Here is a 17,820-nt window from a genome sequence, read left to right as displayed (position 1 = left end):
TGTAAATGGTGGATTCTATGTAACTTGAAGTCTTTAACTCATGATTTGAGGTCCTCAGTAACTCAGCCAGAGGTTATACGTCTATTACAGGAGTGGGTGGGCGAGGTTCTGTGGTCTGTAATGTGCTGGAGAACAAACTAGATCATGATGGTCCCTTCTGACCTTAAAGTCTTATGAGTCTGTAAAGCCCACTCTAAAAAAAGGTTTGGGAGTACAACTTTCAATTTACATTGTAGTATTATGTTTCTGGTTTTCAGACTTTTTCGCACACTTGTTACTGAAACACAGCTTTTCCTTTTACAGTCTGATTTGATAAACCTTTCTCCATAAAGCACAATAATTCTGAAAAATGAGAGCTATTTAAAACTTCAACGTCTTATAAAATCATGACCTGTGCGGCGAAATAACGTGTAAAATTGTGACACGTGGAGAAAGTAAATAGGGAAGTGTTATTTACTCCTTCTCATAACACAAGAACTAGGAGTCAACAAATGAAAGGGCAGTAGGCAGGAGTGTGGGTGGGGGGTTCAGGGATCAGGGCAGAGGGCTGGGGGTGCAGGGCAGAAGGCTGGGGATGTGCAGAGGAGAGCGGTGGGCGGGGGGGCTGAGTGGGTCTGGGACCGCTGCAGGGAGCTGCGTGCCACTCAAAATCGGCTCACGTACCATGTTTGGCACGAGTGCCATAGGTTGCCGACCCCTGCATTAGCCAGTAGGGATGTCATGTATAGAGAAGTAAAAGAAATTATTTGCAGGAAGATATTGATAGTATTTTTAAAATTAAATGATTTGTAGTGAGAAGCATGTAAATAACTACATGAAGGGTTTCTGGTGACATTTGTTCTGATGCATTAAGTCCTATATAGGTTCAATCATTTCCCTGTTGTTGTTCAGCATCAGTGTAAAACCATTGGGAGAACTATTGAAACAACACAGTTTCAGTGGAATTAAGATGTACAGCTCTAAATTTTTACAACAGATACATGCAGGCACCATCTCCCAGTTCTCTTTTCTGCACTGACTTCCTATTGAAAACTGTACATATCAATCTCTCTGTCCTCATATTCAAATCCAATGACTGAATCCAATTGCCTTAGGGATAGTCTCTCTGTCTGTGATCATGACTATTGCTGCGTGTCTGTCACAGAGGTCACGGATTCTGTGACTTTCCGTGACCTCCGTGACTTCTGCAGCCGCCGGTGCTGATGCAGTTTGGGTGTGAAAGGGGGCTCAGGGCTGGAGCAGGGTGTTGGGGTGTGGGGCGGGTCCTGGCTCCTCTTCCCCCCAGCACCAGCGGGTGTTGCGGGCCACCCACCCAGTACCTGCAGTGCCCCAGAGCACCCGCAGCCCCCCAGCCCAAGTTTATAGCACAAGTCATGGACAGGTCACAGGCCGTGAATTTTTGTTTATTGCCTGTGACCTGTCCATGACTTTTACTAAAAATACCCGTGACTAAAACGTAGCCTTAATCATGATTCCCCCCCAATAGCTTTTTGCAAAGGCTTTACCACAATGACAGAGCTGAAGAGTTACCCAGAACTTTATTGGTAGAGAAAAAAAGAAGGTAGAAATGAGTGAAGAAGTTAGAACAGAGAACTGAAATTGAAGAGCGAAACGGGAAAAAAAGAAAAAAAAAAAAAAAGAGGAAGATTCCAAATAAGTAAAACAGCAGAAAAACCAAGCAGTACAGGGGACAGTCTTTATGGGAAAGTTTCTTGAAACCCTGGATTTGCATCTTTGACAGGGTTACTGGTGTAGTGGATATGGGGAAACAGTAGACATGATATATCTTGACTTTGAGTAAGATTTACAATCGAGTCCCCCAAGACGTTCTCCTAAGCAAACCAGGGAAATATGGTCTAGATGAAATTACTATAAGCTGGATGCACAACTGGTTGAAAAATTGTACATAGAGTAGGTATGGTTCATTGTCACACTGGGAGCATGTATCTACTGGTGTCCTACAGGTATATGTCCTAGGTCTGGTACTGTTCAATATTTTCATTCACCTGGATAATGGGACAAAAATGTGCATATATATTTTCAACTGACACCAAGCTGAGAGGGGTGGCAAACACTTTGGAAGACAGGATTAAAATTCAAAAGGACCTTGATAAATTGAAGAATTGGTCTGAAATCAACAAGGTGAAATTCGGTAAAGAGAAATACAAAGTACAACACTTAAGAAGGAAAAATCACACCTACAAAATGGGGGATAAGTGGCTAGGTAGTAGTACTGCAGTAAAGAATCTGGGGGTTATAGTTGATCACAAATTGAACATGATCAAACAATGTGATGCAGTTGCTAAAAAGGCTAATATCACTCGGGGGTGTATTAACAGAAATGTCATATATAAGACACAGGAGGTAATTTTCCTGCTCTCCTTGAGACTGGTGAGGCCTCAGCTGGAGTATTGTGTCCAGTTTTGGTAGTCACACTTTAAATAAGATGTAGCCAGTCGAGAGGAGAACAGCCACCAATGATAAAAACTTTTCTAAAACTTTTACGAGAAAGGTTAAAAAAAAAACTGCATATGTTTAATCTTGAGAAAAAGAGGCTCAGGCAGGCCCTGGTAACAGTTTTCAAATATGTTAAGGATTTTTATAAAGAGGATGGTGATCAAGTGTCTCCATGTCCACTGAAGATAGGACAAAAAGTAATGGGCCTAATCTGCCGCAAGGGGAGATTTTGGTTAGATATTAGGGAAAACTTTCTAGCTGTAAGAGTAGTTAAGCTCTTGAATAGCTTCCAAGGTAGGTTGTGGAATCCCCCTCATTGGAGGTTTTTAAGGACAAGCTGGACAAACACCAGTCAGGGATGGTCTAGATTTCTTTAGTCCTGCTTCAGCACAGGGCACTGGACTAAATATAAATAACCTCTACCTTTCAGCTGTACATTTCCATGGTTTTTATAGTTTCACACCTTGATGATTACACAGTAAAAGCTCACATATTTTAGTGGGCGTTTGTGTATTTTATCTAGTTATCTATAAACAGAAGTCTTGGCCCTGTTGAAGTCGTTGGAGATTTTTGCCATCATTAGGAAAAAAGATTTGACCCACAGTTATAAGCAGCTGAAAATAGGGGTTTATATTAGGAAGTGTTGGGCAACCTTAATTGTAGGAGTTGCTAACATTACCACCTATAACGTTATGCGTGGGGACAGTAGCACGACCTATTATTACACTTCCCCATTATTTTTTTTTCAGATGCTTATGACTTTTGCCAAATTTTAACAATTTGGACTTAAATTTTCTTTGCCAAGTGGCTGCCTCAGGCTGAATTTATTTTTTAAGATTGTTTTGCCCATATTAAGAAATTCTGAAATGAATTCTGAATTGAAAAGCTCTAGCACCTCCACGCTTTGCTATAGAGACTTGAAATACGGGTGGTACATGGTTAGAAATGGTGGCAGCTTTTGTGTCATAGATGTGCTTTGACTAGAAGATCTACCCAAAATTTGGCCAAGTTATAGGCCTTTGAAAAATCACAGTTTGTGCATATTCAGTAGACTTCTTAGATTTTAGCAGCTAAATTCCCTGAAGATTTCATCCACACTAAGTATGATTCAGCCTGGGGCTGAGCAGGACTTTTCCTGCAATTGTAATTCTGGGCTGCTGCAGGCCATGCCAGGTCCAGGCACCTGAAATAAGAGCACCAGCAACATTAATTCTGGGATTTCTTCACTTTTCAGTTCTTGATTTTTGCAAACATAATGTTTTTTTAATGTAGTTTTTTGTAATGTTACATATTTTATTTATTTATTTATTTATTTATTACTTGTATTATTGTGGTGCCTGCCCCAGTCATGGATCAGCACCCCGGTGTACAAACACAGAACACGAAGACTAGGGTGGCCAGAGAGCAAGTGTGAAAAATCGGGACGGGGGTGTGGAGTAATAGGCATTTATATAAGACACAGCCCCAAATATTAGGATTGTCCCTATAAAATCGGGACATCTGGTCACCCTAACAAAGACTGACCCTGCCCCAAAGATCTTACAGTCTAACACAAGAGACATCAGATACATACAGACTTACAGGGGGAGCACAAGAAAACAATGAGAGCTGTGTCTTTAGGAAACTAGCAATCTGGCATAAGCCCACAAAGCCTATGATACATTTATTTCCAGTACAGAAAGAGCATGCCAGCCAAACACAAAGCAGTATCATTCGTAGGTTTCTCTTGGCAGTTCGTAATCTTCTTGAGGTGCAAGGATGAAAACTGCTTGTTTGAATGCTTGGGGAAGTGAGGCTCATTCTTAAAAGTGACTCTGTACATGGCACCTTCTTACTTGAGAGATGATTCCTGTCCTTTCGTAGAGGCTTATCTGCTCACCTTTGTGTTGGGAATAAAAAATTTGACTTGTGTTAGAACAAAACCTCTATCATAGCTGTGCTGCTATCTCACGATTCATCAACAGAATTGTTGCCCTGCATTCTGATTGTATGCTCAAAATCAAACCTTCAGTTACACGTGTGCAACCCCATCAAAGACAGGAGCTACTGATGTATATTTAGGAGTCTGTACTGGGCTATCTTGATTATCACTTCAAAAGTTTTTTTTCTCTTACTTAATTGGTCTCTCAGAATTGGTAAGACAACTCCCACCTGTTTATGCTTTCTGTATGTGTGTATATATATCTCCTCAATATTTATTCCACCCTGTATGCATCTGAAGAAGTGGGCTGTAGTCCACGAAAGCTTATGCTCTAAGAAATTTGTTAGTCTCTAAGGTGCCACAAGTACTCCTGTTCTTTTTGCGGATACAGACTAACACGACTGCTACTCTGAAACCTGTCATTTAGGAGTTTGACCTCCAGATTTCAGGGTAAATTTGCTGGCAGTTGGGAGTGGGGGATGCCATTACTTTAAACTGAGCACATTTACTAGGGAATTACTCAAAGAGAACAAGCCTGGGAAGCCACATTGTTGGTGTCTGATGCACCATCAGATGGCAGAGTATAAATGCACTTTCACGTTTTGAAGCACACTTCTACATCCCTGACTGCTATCCTAATGAGTGAACAAAATCTTAATGGAGAAAGTCTGGACAAAGGTGATTGAGTAAAAACAAATCAGTGATGCTGCTGAAGTTTGCTGAATTTAATTGATAATTTTCCCAAAAAAGTATCATGGAAAAATGACCATTCTTAGTCTCATTTTCCTTTCAAAAACTCTTATTCTAGGGTTCAGTATATGTAAGGAGTTGAGTAACCCGATTGGCTGAACAGAGCTAAAGGCTTTTTAGAATACAAACAGATCTTTAAAACCGAAGGAGAAAATATTAGAAGTATATGATGCAATAGATAGAAAATCTTGCTGTTTGACTCCTCACTGAAGTTCCATAGTTTTCATTTTCATTGTGTATATTTTTCTACTGAACAAAAATGTTCTCTGACCATTGTAATCCTTCCTACATGCTTTGTCCATGCCAGAATGAGTGTTGGTGGCAAATTGAGCTAAAATAAGAGGCAGCTATTGATTTCAAACGTGAATTAGCTGACTAGCATAGTTATGACTTTGCTATACTAGTAAAGATGTATGGATTTTTGTCAGTAAAGATGTTTATCCCTGACTACCACTATGCTTATTATTAAGCATTTCTTCTGAAAAACATAAATTAGTAATTTGTCTTAAAAGTGAACCGCAAACATTTTGTTCCCTCAGAAGATCACTGCTTAGACCATTCCAGATGAGAAAAATAAACTGTATTTCTAAAAACACAGCAAAATTAATCAAAATAAACATCTAAATATCATCTCAACTTTTTAGCTAAGATCAAGTATAGTCAGTTTATAGCTGATGTATCCTTTAATAGGGTGCAGTTTCTTGCATTTACAGGTTAATTTTTTTCTCTTTCTAACATAATTCCACCCAACTATGATAATTTAAGCACTGAACCTCAAGGGCCAACTTTTCAGCAAGACTCCTATATTGAGTGCAAATTTGACCTTATTTGCTTGTTTTAAAGGCCACGTGCAAATTTTTGTGGGTGCATTTTTGTACACCACCTGGAATTTTGGACTTCAATTTTCTTGTTGCAACCAGCCATAAACATTATAGAAAAATGTGTTTTTACAACTTACTAGAAAGTAAGTCTTTTGGTCCATCAAAATAAATGGAAAATTATGGGAAAATTGTATGTGAAAGGAAGGGAAATAAACATCTCAGACAAGACAACTAAATTTTGAAGACTGAAATGATCCAGGAGATTTCAAATATTGGGGGGGCATTGCTTTTAAAAATGATAAATTCTACTGGGTTTAATAAATTATCCTGTAGGCATGACATTATTATTTACATTCTTCTCACACCAGTGTTCGCACATGGCACTAACTACATTCTTGAATCCCTCTTTGTCATTAACTGCTGCGTCCATCTGCTCTGTGGCACTGAGATAATCTGTTCTATTCTGCCTTCCCTGCTAAGTTTGGTTCTTAAGGTTTCTCTTGGGCGCCCTTGTTTCGTCTCACCAGTTGGTTTCCTCTTGACAGCTGTAGCATTATTTATATCTTATTTTTTTCCCAAGTTCAAAAACTTGAAAAAAAATTGACATTTCCAGTGCCCTGAGTGAGTGCTATGGAAAATTGTCTCATTTTCCTTTCAGAAACTTGAATATTCAAGTAATATTTTCAAAAATGGCTAGTGGGGAGGGAGGTTGGGGTGGGGGTTGTCTCTCTTTCTGGGCACCCAATTGCAAACACATTTTAAAGAAGCTCAATATTTTTTTAAGAGGGCAAGTGCTCAGCACTCCATAAATATCAGGCCACTTTAAAGTGTCTCAAGTTGGACTCCCAGAAAAGAAATCACTAGAATATGTCCAGAAAATTTAGGCCATAGTTCCCATTTTGTACTGGTGATGGATATTCCTTGTCTCTGATTTGGGTAGACTTTTTATTTTGTTATATATTGGTTTTGTTGTTGTATTTTTAATTTTAAAAGTGTTTAGGATGGTGTCCATGAGCATACAGGATGTAAAGCTCAGCCTGCCGATTTTTCCTTTTCTTCCGCTTTCAGTTTTATTGCTGTTGATTTTGTTTTTGCTAGTGTCATGAATGTTTACTCAGATTTAGCGATCAAACAAGTAAAAAGTATAGTACGTGAAAGAGAACATTTGCGTATGCATAATGTATGGTATTGTGTATTGAAAATTCCAGGAAAGCAAAATTGTTTCATTAATGTCAACTGCTGAGACAGTAGTAATTTTTAAACTTATAAAATGGGTAATTTAATTAATTTAGACCTGAGGCTAAGTATTAACCTCCGACCATCAGCTTTATCCACTTAGTTTGTTTGGACCTTAATCTGTGCCGGTGTAAGCAACTGTAGCTTGTGGGAAATAAGTCAGTGATAACTATTCCTGTTTACCAAATTCTGCCATAATGTAAAGTTCTGATGTTACTAACCAAATGGGAACATTAAATATCAAATCAGGTTTCAGGCTATATAGCTGCAGGCTTAATCTTGAGAGAGGCTGAACACCTACAATTGCCATTTAAATTTAGAGAAAATATTTTTTCATTCCGGATCTTAAACTATGAAGGGAAACCCCCTACTGATTGGGGCAACATTTACAAACAGTCATATTGGAGTCAGTCACTCTAATCCTCTTAAACACAATCCTCTTAAACAGCAGAGACAGTAAAAGTCTTTGGAAACAAATCAGTTTTAATAGCTGTAAACTGAAAAGAGACTCTACTTGGGAACCTCTGTAGTTGTCTCAGTGATGTTATGCAATTTGTGAACAAGAGAGCAGTTGGTCCATCAGACAATATCTATATGAAGACATGTCTGTGTAAACATTTGAGAAACCCTATACTATGTCTTACAGAAAATACATGTTTAAAAACAGTGTACTGTAAAAATGTACATTTACCTCAACATTCCTCTTTTTCATGGGTAATATTTTGCATGTTGTTATAGGCAGGTTGTTTGACACTTTCCACTATAAAATATCCTGTTTTGATTTGCTTATTACTTTGCCAAACTTTAGCCATTTAGGCTGAAATTTTCCATGACAGGTGCCTGCCTTGGACTGAATATTTGTGAAAAAAATTAAGCCAAAATATTTCAGTCATTTCTGAGAATGAGGCTAGGAAAAATATGCTGTTTTGCCCATATTAAAAAGTTCTTAAGTCCCTTTCTTTTAACATCTGTAATGCCGTCTGGAACAGGGGCTTGAAACTTGGCAAGTGGTGGCCTTTGTGTCAGGGATGCGCCTTTTGTCATCACTGAAAATGTGCCCCGATTTTGGCCAAGTTGTAAGCCTTTGAAAAAGTCACAGTTTGCACATGCGTCATACAGACTTGTCCATTTTAGCAGTTAAATCTCAGAAGACTGTCTTCTCTGAGCATACTTGAGCCTCTCTTAGTGCTCACCAGATTCTGCATGCACACCCCACCACCTCCCACAGCTCTTCCATGTAATGGGACTGTGCATGTGGATGCTCCAGACCAGTGTTACAGGGGCAAATCCAGACTTTCCCTCTTATGGCTGCTCCCAGCTGGTTTGGAGCCGGGTAGAGCCAGACACTGGAACTGAGAACAGGGAGCCTCTCTCTCTCCTGAGCTCTCACTGACTCCCTCCTGGCATCCAGGTACCATGGAGAAGGAAGTTCTTTAATTCAGTTAATGAAGAAATAAAAGCCAGACTGTGGGGGAGGACGAGGGGAAGGAATAGATTGAGACATGGAGTCTGGTGAGACTGGGGGAGCAGGGAAGAGAGAAACTGGGACTGAGAGCTGGGAGGAGGGGAGGCTAGGACAAAGAGACTGAGACTAAGAACTAGTGCAGGGGTTGGCAACCTTTCAGAAGTGGTGTGCTGAGTCTTCATTTATTCACTCTAATTTAAGCTTCTTAAACATTTTAATAACCTCATTTACTTTACATACAATAGTTTAGTTATGTATTATAGACTTATAGAAAGAGACCTTCTAAAAACGTTAAAATGTATTACTGGCATGCGAAATCTTAAGTTAGAGTGAATAAATGAAGACCCGGCACATCACTTCTGAAAGGTTGCCGACCCCTGACCTAACTGCTCCCCTTTGTTGCTTCACTATACATTTTACTTGTTTAGCCTGACAAGCACAGAGGTTGCTGCTGGAATAATTTGCATGAGAGAGATTGTAAATATCTTGTTCATTTGTACATAGATAAATCCTCCTATAAAGCATTGCCTCTGCATCTGAGACAGTAGAAAATCATGGTGTAAAAAAAAAAAATAATAAAAAAAAAAATTGCAGAACTTGTAGAATTAACTCCAATTCTAGGCTGTTACTTAAATAGACACAGTCAACTTAAAAATCACGCTTCTCTTTGAAAATTATATTACCTCACATACTAAGCAACACACTGAAATATCAGAACTGAAAAATTGTAGGAAATTATATATTTCTCTTGTTTACTTTTGACAATTTGTGTTTTGTCAATTTCACTTTATTGTCCAGATGGTCACTTATTCCTAATTGGCAAACACTTGCACTCACTCATTTGCATAAGAGAGAGATTTTGAACCCCTTACTTACACTGATAAATTATCCACCCTGAATAGTATTGCTGACTTCAGTGGGATTATTCAGGTAAGTAACTCTACACCAGTGTAGTAAAATTCTGGCCCTTTATTTTTGCAAGATCAAGCTGTTATGTTTGTTTTGGGCCTTTTAAAGAGCAGATGAGAGAGCATTTTAAAAAAATAAGAAAATGTGATTGTAAACAACAAAGGGGATTCTGGACCATGTGTAGTGTATGAAACTATTTTTCATTTACAAAATGAAAAGTCTTTTCCATTCCCACAATATACCCATCATATTATAAATCTAAACTTTTGCATTTTCTGAATTTTATTCTGTTGTAATGCCTGCCATACCGTTGCCGTAACATATTTTTTCATTTAATTTCTTTTTAGTATATATTACCTCCAAAAATTTGAAACTGTAAAATTACTGAGTTATCTGATACATTTTCTAATAATGCATTAGTTATAATCAAGGCACTATTTGGCATGAAGACATAATAAAATTATCCACTCGTATCTCATATCCTTAAGTTTCGTTCTGTAGACATTTAGTATGGTAATGCAATGTTTTTAAAAGTAATATCAATTTACTTCCAATTTCAGTGCAAGTAACTTGTCTGTCCTTGGCAAACTTATGTTACTTACAGCATGGGTAGAAATAAAATAATTGAAAAGTTACTAAATTTAAAACTGAGGTTTTTGAATAACTAGGCAGGCTCTGTATTATGTGTTCATTTGCCATTCGTGGCAGATCAGACTTGCGCTTGTGGCATCTTTTATATCGTTGTACGCTTTCAAAATGGTAATTGAGACAGTTTCTGTCATAATCCACAATTCATAATCATCTGGACAATGGAACGGACACAATTAAATGAGAAAACAGTCTCATATTAGATCTGTGTTGTATTTTATGTTACTCAGCAGTGGTGGTGAGTCAAATTATAAGCGGACAGAAATTATGTCCCTCCCCCTCTTAGAAGTTACACAAGTGGCATAATTATGTGCTGTTGGTGTATCTGTGGGACTCCTGTATGGATCAAGATGCAGACTTCAGAAAAGAATGGTCTGTCACTTCATTTCCTGTACTACAAAAAATTTACTAAACAATCTACATGGTTGGCAGTCTGCATTCTGGGAAGTCAAAAGGGAAGCAGAAGACTCAGTTACTTGGGATGCACTAATAAATAATCTTTCTATTTTAGAGCTGACATTTCTGTCAATGTGATGCTTATGCTGTTTTCATCTGGTATATCACATGGATTTTATTTACTGTTTAATTACTGCAGCAATAATTTGTTTGCAGGAGGATTGCCAGAGAAAAGTCTCCTCTTGCCCAGTGCCATCCCCAAAAATGTTTTCCCTGGCTCTGAGTATTCAGTAGCATCCTATTTATAAAATACAGTTTTCCTTTCTTCTGTGTGTTTTCTGTAGTTCACATATTCAGCATATGATAAAGTGCCCAATCCTGCAAACAGTACTAAGTGCAACTCAGTATGATGAGAAGTCTCACTGAAATCCAGCGGTCACACCCAATACGGTTTGCAGACCCCACATTAGTCTGTCTGCCTTCTTCTGCATCTCTGATACATTAACATGACTTCTCCTTTCTTACACATCTCTGAGATAAATCAGTTTACAACAGGGATTTAGCTTTCACCAATGCAAATTTTTACAAAAACCTATGAAAAAATATTTTAAGTTGCCAATGACTAACTAAAGAAAAAAGAGTATTCCCTGTGTGAGCAGCACTTCCTATCTTATATTTTTTGTACTGTGTAGATTCCTTATTTTACTTAATTTACATGTAATTTCTAAAATCTTCCCTAGCTCGAAAAACGAAGAAGAAGATCAAAGGAATTCAGCAGTCCAATGTGACAGGAGCGAGGGATGCTTCTGAAAGTCCAGTAAGCAAGAGTATAGTTCCTGCATCTCTGCCGCAGCTAACCCCTACCCTGGTTTCCCTGCTGGAAGTCATTGAGCCGGAGGTTCTGTATTCAGGCTATGACAGTACGCTACCTGACTCAACATGGCGTATAATGTCAACTCTAAACATGTTAGGAGGACGGCAAGTGGTAGCTGCAGTAAAATGGGCAAAGGCAATACCAGGTAATACAGAGATGTTTGGTAAAAGATGTCAGTTTTTCTTCCAAATTATAGTCTTTTATCCTTTACTTTGACCGTTTCCTTTAATACCTTTCTGGACTAACTCTTATTGATTAATATCTTAGATAAATTATGTTTCAAATACCTATCAACAATACAGACATAAAACAGACCCAAAATCTCTTTTTGATTTCTTTGGATTACAATTTGAGGTTAAATTAGGTTGGACTCTTCAGTCCCTGTGTGATAAAACATACACACCACATGAACAGTTTTTAAAAAACTCTAACACAGAAAAAGAGAAGTGTTCCTGGTCTGTTTCCACAGCAGTTTCGAATGTAGTGCTTCGTTATTAATTTTTAGCAAGAAGGTTCCCATGATTCAGGGAGCAACCCATCTGATCCCCTTCTCCTTAACTGAATTGTCCTGTATCTTTTTGTCTCCATAGCCGCTTTGTCCTCACGCTTCCTCCACTCTGCCCATTCTTCCTACCTGAATGGGAACAGTCATTGCCATCTCTAATCCAAGGCCAGGAGCAAAGCCTGATATTCCATTTTCCTTCAGGCACCCTAGCTGCTTCCACAAAATTGGTTGTGTTACATGGGACTTTAAAGGAGAATTGCCAGTATGCCTCCCATTTGTAGAGTCAGTAAGGATGCTGTATTTACAGCTTGCTTTGGCTTTCTTTCACGTCAGGAAACAGGTAGCTAAAATGAGTCTTCAAATTCTGACATCGTGCATAGCATCCTATTGCATGGTCCTCGGACAGACTGAAATGTGGTGCCATTGAGCATCTGAGAGAGCTATAAACAGGAAAACTGTCACACCTGCTTCTACTGTGTTTGGCTCTAGGCAGTGGTATTAGCCATCCTTTTCCATAAATAAATCTAAAGGGTGACGTAAAATGTACACATAAGTAAAGATGTAATGTAACTTGCCATTTCATTTTACACGGTGGTCTCACCTATTTGGAGTTGCAAGAAAAGACTACATTCAAACATTTATGCTGGAATAGGGAGATTGAAATGTCCCTTATGGCTTGTCTACGCTGGGAAAATAATTTGAAGTAAAGGTGTTAGCATAACAAAACGGCTGGGTGGATGCTATCTATTCTGGGATAAAAGTGACTTTATTCAAGGATAAACACTTAGCTTTGAAAGCACACTTTTTATTCTGAATTAATGTGTCCACATGAGGAACTATTCTAGTTAATTTCCCCAGGTAGACAAGCTCTTAATCTTACAGAAGATGATACTTCTTGAAAGGCCACTCTATTATTTAATAATAATATTATTACTACTAGTAACTGTTCTGATCATAGGCCTTTTTATCTTCCTTTTCTTGATCAATCTATCACTAAAGCTTTTCTTCACAACAGTCTTTCATTTTATTGTTTACTTACTCCGATTTCCTGCACCCCCGCAGAAATCATAGTAGTCCTCCATTTGGGATATCAGTTAGTTGCTGTGGAAATGTTTGATGTCCAGAGGACTATTGCCTCGGGTGGGAAATAAACAAGGCAAGCAGATGGAACTGATAAGGAACAAAGATCATTTTGTTAGCCTTAGTATCGTTAGTTAACAATAAAGAATGATGAAACAAATGTATAGAAAATAAGATGAGCTGTATCCTGAAGTTTTTACCTCAGAGGAATTTTGCCCGAGCAAGGACCTCGGGGTTTGACCCAATAGTTTTGAAATGAGTTCTAAACAGTATTACTAATGTCTTTAAAGTAGCAATATGGAAGGGGGTTTTCCAACCTTCAAAGCTGCCTGCCTTTATTTTGAAGTAGACCAGATTGAGAGGCTATATAATTTGGGCATATTAATTCACCAGATATTATCATTTTAAACATCTTAGGGAAATAGAACTGAAGTGACCTTTTTGGGATGTCAAGTATCTGATGACGTTAAATAAAGTCAACTTGAATCTAAATTTGATAAGGACTCAGAGTGGCAGAAAATCTTGTTAAAAGCAGCCAGGGCTTGACATGAGTTACCACTGTAGATTAAAAGCTGCCTACATTTTAAATCTGCTCAGGGGAGCAATTTTAAAATATAATACATTTCTTCATTATTTTTGTTGGCCATGTTCATTCTGTATATTGCTATAATGTTACAGGCAGTTAGTGACGATGAGTAGTGTGGTACATATTCTATCATTTGTGACTACTGTGTAAAATTACTGTTGAATAAGAGACAGTTTAAAATAAAGCCAGTGGACTTCAGTTGAAAGTTACTGTAATATTTGCACAAGACAGTTGAACCAGTGTTGTCTGCTTATGAGGAAATAAATTAACTTAATTAGTCATCATTTGTAGGATATTTTTCATTCATCTTCATTTCCAGTTACATGGGAAAAAAACATTTTCTGAATTTTTAATATTACACTCCCTTCTGATTTCTGTAGTATTTTTCGAGAGATCTCCAAGTGACACACACTCTTCCAGGAGGAAACAATCACCTGGAGGTTAGGGGTGTATATGTACTCAGGAATAATATATAATATTTTTAAAAAGTAAGGTATAAATGTTATCTTTTCCGCTACTTATCCTTTTCAGTACATTTCTGTATTCTGTGTAATTAAAACTGTGTAAGGCCACAAATTCAAACCAGCTCAAGAATTTAGTTATATTAAAGACTTTCAAAGTCTGAAGACTGGCAAAGAGATTGTGACTGTAACCACATTAAGTTGGGTCCTATGGGTGGGTCGGTTTCATCTTCATAGGCAAAAAAAAATTTAAGCTAATGAAGGATTCATTACAGTCGTATGCTAAGCAGCTGAATGTAATCTTGGTAACTTTAAAATTATGCTGAAGTTTTGTATATTACTTAGATCAACAGCAAGAATTTGCAGGTAAGAGACACTGTGTTAGTTTTTCTAATCTCCCGTCTTCATCTTCCCTACCACCACAAATGCAATTTGTTCTTTCTCAGCATACAGATGCACTTTTAGTTAGATCAGATTATTTAGCATCTAACAACATAAAATACATAAGTATTTGATTATATCTGTTCATTGCAGTTCGACACACAATTGTGATGTCTTCGAGTCTACATGGACCACCACAAATAAAGAAAATAATATGAAATACATTTTAAAATACCGCTGTGTAATGAATAAATACACTTTATTTGTACTGATTGTTTGTTTGATAGATTTGAAAAGGAGCATTTCCTAAGCATGACTTGTTCACTGCCTATACTGTTATATTTTGTTTTTTTCAGGTTTCCGAAATTTACATTTGGATGACCAAATGACCCTTCTGCAGTACTCATGGATGTTCCTGATGGCTTTTGCTCTAGGATGGAGATCATATAAACAGTCAAATGGAAACCTGCTGTGTTTTGCACCAGATCTGATTATTAATGAGTAAGTAGTGTATGAGTCATTTTCCCTATATGCCAGAGCTGTATTAAACTCCCTGAAACATTTTTCTGCCATAAGAGTATTTTTATAGAGTAAATCCTACTAATGTATTTGTAACAAAGTTGTGCAAAGAATCACTGTACTGACATTTTGCCTGTAAATCAGTTTCCTTTTAGCACATGATATGTATGCTTTTAAATAAGTCAACTGAAGTAATGGCCTTTTAGAACTAGCTGAAAGTTTGTTTCTGTGTGGGTGAGAGTGGGTGGGTGGATGGATGGATTCTATTTTGTTGATGCACCTGCATTATTCATTACAATAATTAGTTCTAAAGGTTCAGGAAAAAATGATGCTAACAGGGTATTTCTCTTAAAGTTCTTTGTCGAAAAAAGAAGACTGGCAAATGGTGTAAACTGCTAAATAATAATACTATCGTTGTCACTGACCTGATCAGTTAAATCAGTTGGTGGCATTTATAGTACTCTTGATCTAGTTGCTGGTATATAGTTAAAATGTTTGCTTAATTTGAGCCCATTTAAAAAAAAGAGAATTTTACAAAACACAATTTAAAGAATTTGTGTAGCTAATCATGCTTCTGTGTCACCCTTATTGTACAAGTAGACCCATGGATTGCTGTTTGTAATTCCACAGCTGTTCTGTTTCGAACTCCCTAATAGTAATCTACTGTAAAACTGCAGATTGCAGAAAGTCAGTTTATAGACAAATTCTGTGCCCAGGATAATGCTCTTTTCTAACCAGTTTTACCCATTTTCAGGAAACATTGATTGTTCTTATTGTGCATTTTTTGGAGTAGTTTGCTAGAGCATTTGGACTTTTTTTTTCTCTTGCACTTATGGGGCCTTATTCTCTTCTGATTGCTTTTGTGTAAATTGTGAGCAAATCCAGTTAAGACAGTGGAGTTACACTAGCACATAACATTGGTCTAGAAGAGAGTCGGGCCCATAACGTATATAATATAAAGATAACATAAGGCTTTACCTCTAACTTAATTCTAACTTTTTTAGTTTTTGATATTTTGGTGATAAAATGCAGAACAACAATTGGTGTGGTTTTAAAATCAGATTAGGGTGTACATACTAGCTTTATTTCAAAACAAATGTATATGTTCTGTGGGTACATGTTTTCAAAAGACTTCATCTTTGTAACAATTCCTACAAGTTTTCTAGTTCACTGTAGCACCACTCAAACTCAAATAAAATTCAGCTTCTTGGTGTGTCTAAAGATACTTGTTTTTTGCTTTTTCAGTGTTTAGTGTGAATACAGATGAGCTGTCTTGTAAAGTGTGGCACATTGGTTTTAATTTTTTTAAAAGAGGTTAAAAAATCAAGCCATTCACTGAAAGTCCATAATCATGGAAGGGGAAAAAACTAGTTGGGTAGGTCAGTGGGGAAAAAAGGTATAAAACACATTAGTTTCTCAACAAATTAGCATGGCTTCAAGGTAGGCTATTTGGTCAATCAAGTAAATCAGTTTATCTAACATAATATTGATGTATTTTAAATACATATGTATATTAATATTTTCATCTTAATGGTTCTAGAGAGAAGCATAAAGAGATATAAATCACAAAACCAAAACAATTTCCAAAATATACTGTTTGAAGGCTGGGCCAGAAACTATTAGGAAGGCATGATAGTGGTCTGACACACATCCGTTCTGCTCTTTTACATTAGTGAACCCCTTTATCCTAATAAGTTGAGAGTGTTAAAAGTTTCTGTCACTAAAGAATTTAATTAAGTTCTTGCTTGCCTCTGCCACATGAGCTTAATCTTCCCCTGGGTAAGGGGTGATAGGACCATTTCTTAGATATTATGGTGAGGGAATGCCATGTAAATATCTAACAGATGAATAATAACTATGATAAATAGTGTTTGATTAGCACTGTGTGCCTTCAAACACTAATTCTCCCATCCTCTCTTTTTGGGTAAGTAACATAACAGGGGTAGAGCCTTTTTTCTATAGGAAACTTTGTGCATCCAAGTCAAACTGTATTATTGTATTTAGTTTTAAATAAAACATTTTGGGGGTAGGTGCTCTCTACTGAATTGTTGGACTCTTCTGAAGGTAAGATTTTAAATACTTTTTTAAATTTTTTTAACCCTTTCATATGGGTTTGAGTCTTGTTGGATTAGAGAATTTGAGGTTGAGGAGGAGGAGGTTGCTTGTGTTTGATAGAAAAGCTAAAGCAGAAACAGGGAGGCTGATTTAAGAAACTGCTGCTGCTGCCCATTCATTTCAGTTGATTTAAAACCAATTTATGACTAATGTATATGCGGTATTTCTAACACCATTTGGTTTCTTCTAAACAATGCCAAAATATTCAGAAGTTACAGGACAATTGGTAACTTGCTTGCAAGGCTGATAGGCGCCGTCTTTCTCCTTTAGATGGATCTCAGTGGGACCATCCCCTTTAGCTCACCTTTAAAACCTATTTCTTCTACGGAGTAGAAATTGTCAAAATAGTCTACAGTAGTTCTTGCAGGTAATCTCCATTGTGGCAGCTCCGGTGATACTAGTATAGGTCTCAGGCATTCTTACCATCATGTTGTCTAAACCTGTCCTAAATTAACTGGAGGCAGGATATGTATTTTGTCCACTAGCCAGGGAGAAAACAAATTACAGAACTCCTAATGCAGCATATTAGCACCTAATTTGATTAAGTCAATTTCTCTGTTGAATTCCCAAATAAGAAAACTATAAGCTTTAGAACCTGATTTCCTGAAGTAGCTAGCACCCCCAACTTCAGTTCAAAGCAAAAAGAGCTGCAGGTGCTCATTACTTTTGAAAATTAGGCCCTTATGCACATGGATT

The 17,820-nt window shown here is 37.4% G+C and overlaps 1 protein-coding gene across 5 annotated transcripts in view; it reads left to right on the top strand.

Annotated features, from left to right (window-relative positions):
- Nucleotides 1-17,820, top strand: part of NR3C1 (nuclear receptor subfamily 3 group C member 1) — a 162,876-nt gene that overhangs the window by 126,912 nt on the left and 18,144 nt on the right. For all 5 annotated transcript variants that reach the window (XM_054038357.1, XM_054038356.1, XM_054038358.1 and 2 more), the window contains exons 5-6: nt 11,344-11,622; nt 14,847-14,991. In XM_054038357.1, the coding sequence (XP_053894332.1) occupies nt 11,344-11,622; nt 14,847-14,991 (424 nt within the window). The remainder of the gene's footprint in view (nt 1-11,343; nt 11,623-14,846; nt 14,992-17,820) is intronic.

This window comes from Malaclemys terrapin, chromosome 8, assembly GCF_027887155.1.
Source record: "Malaclemys terrapin pileata isolate rMalTer1 chromosome 8, rMalTer1.hap1, whole genome shotgun sequence".
Taxonomy (NCBI): domain Eukaryota; kingdom Metazoa; phylum Chordata; order Testudines; family Emydidae; genus Malaclemys; species Malaclemys terrapin.
The sequence above is the reverse complement of the archived record's forward strand: the minus strand, read 5'-3'. Positions and strand labels throughout refer to the sequence as shown.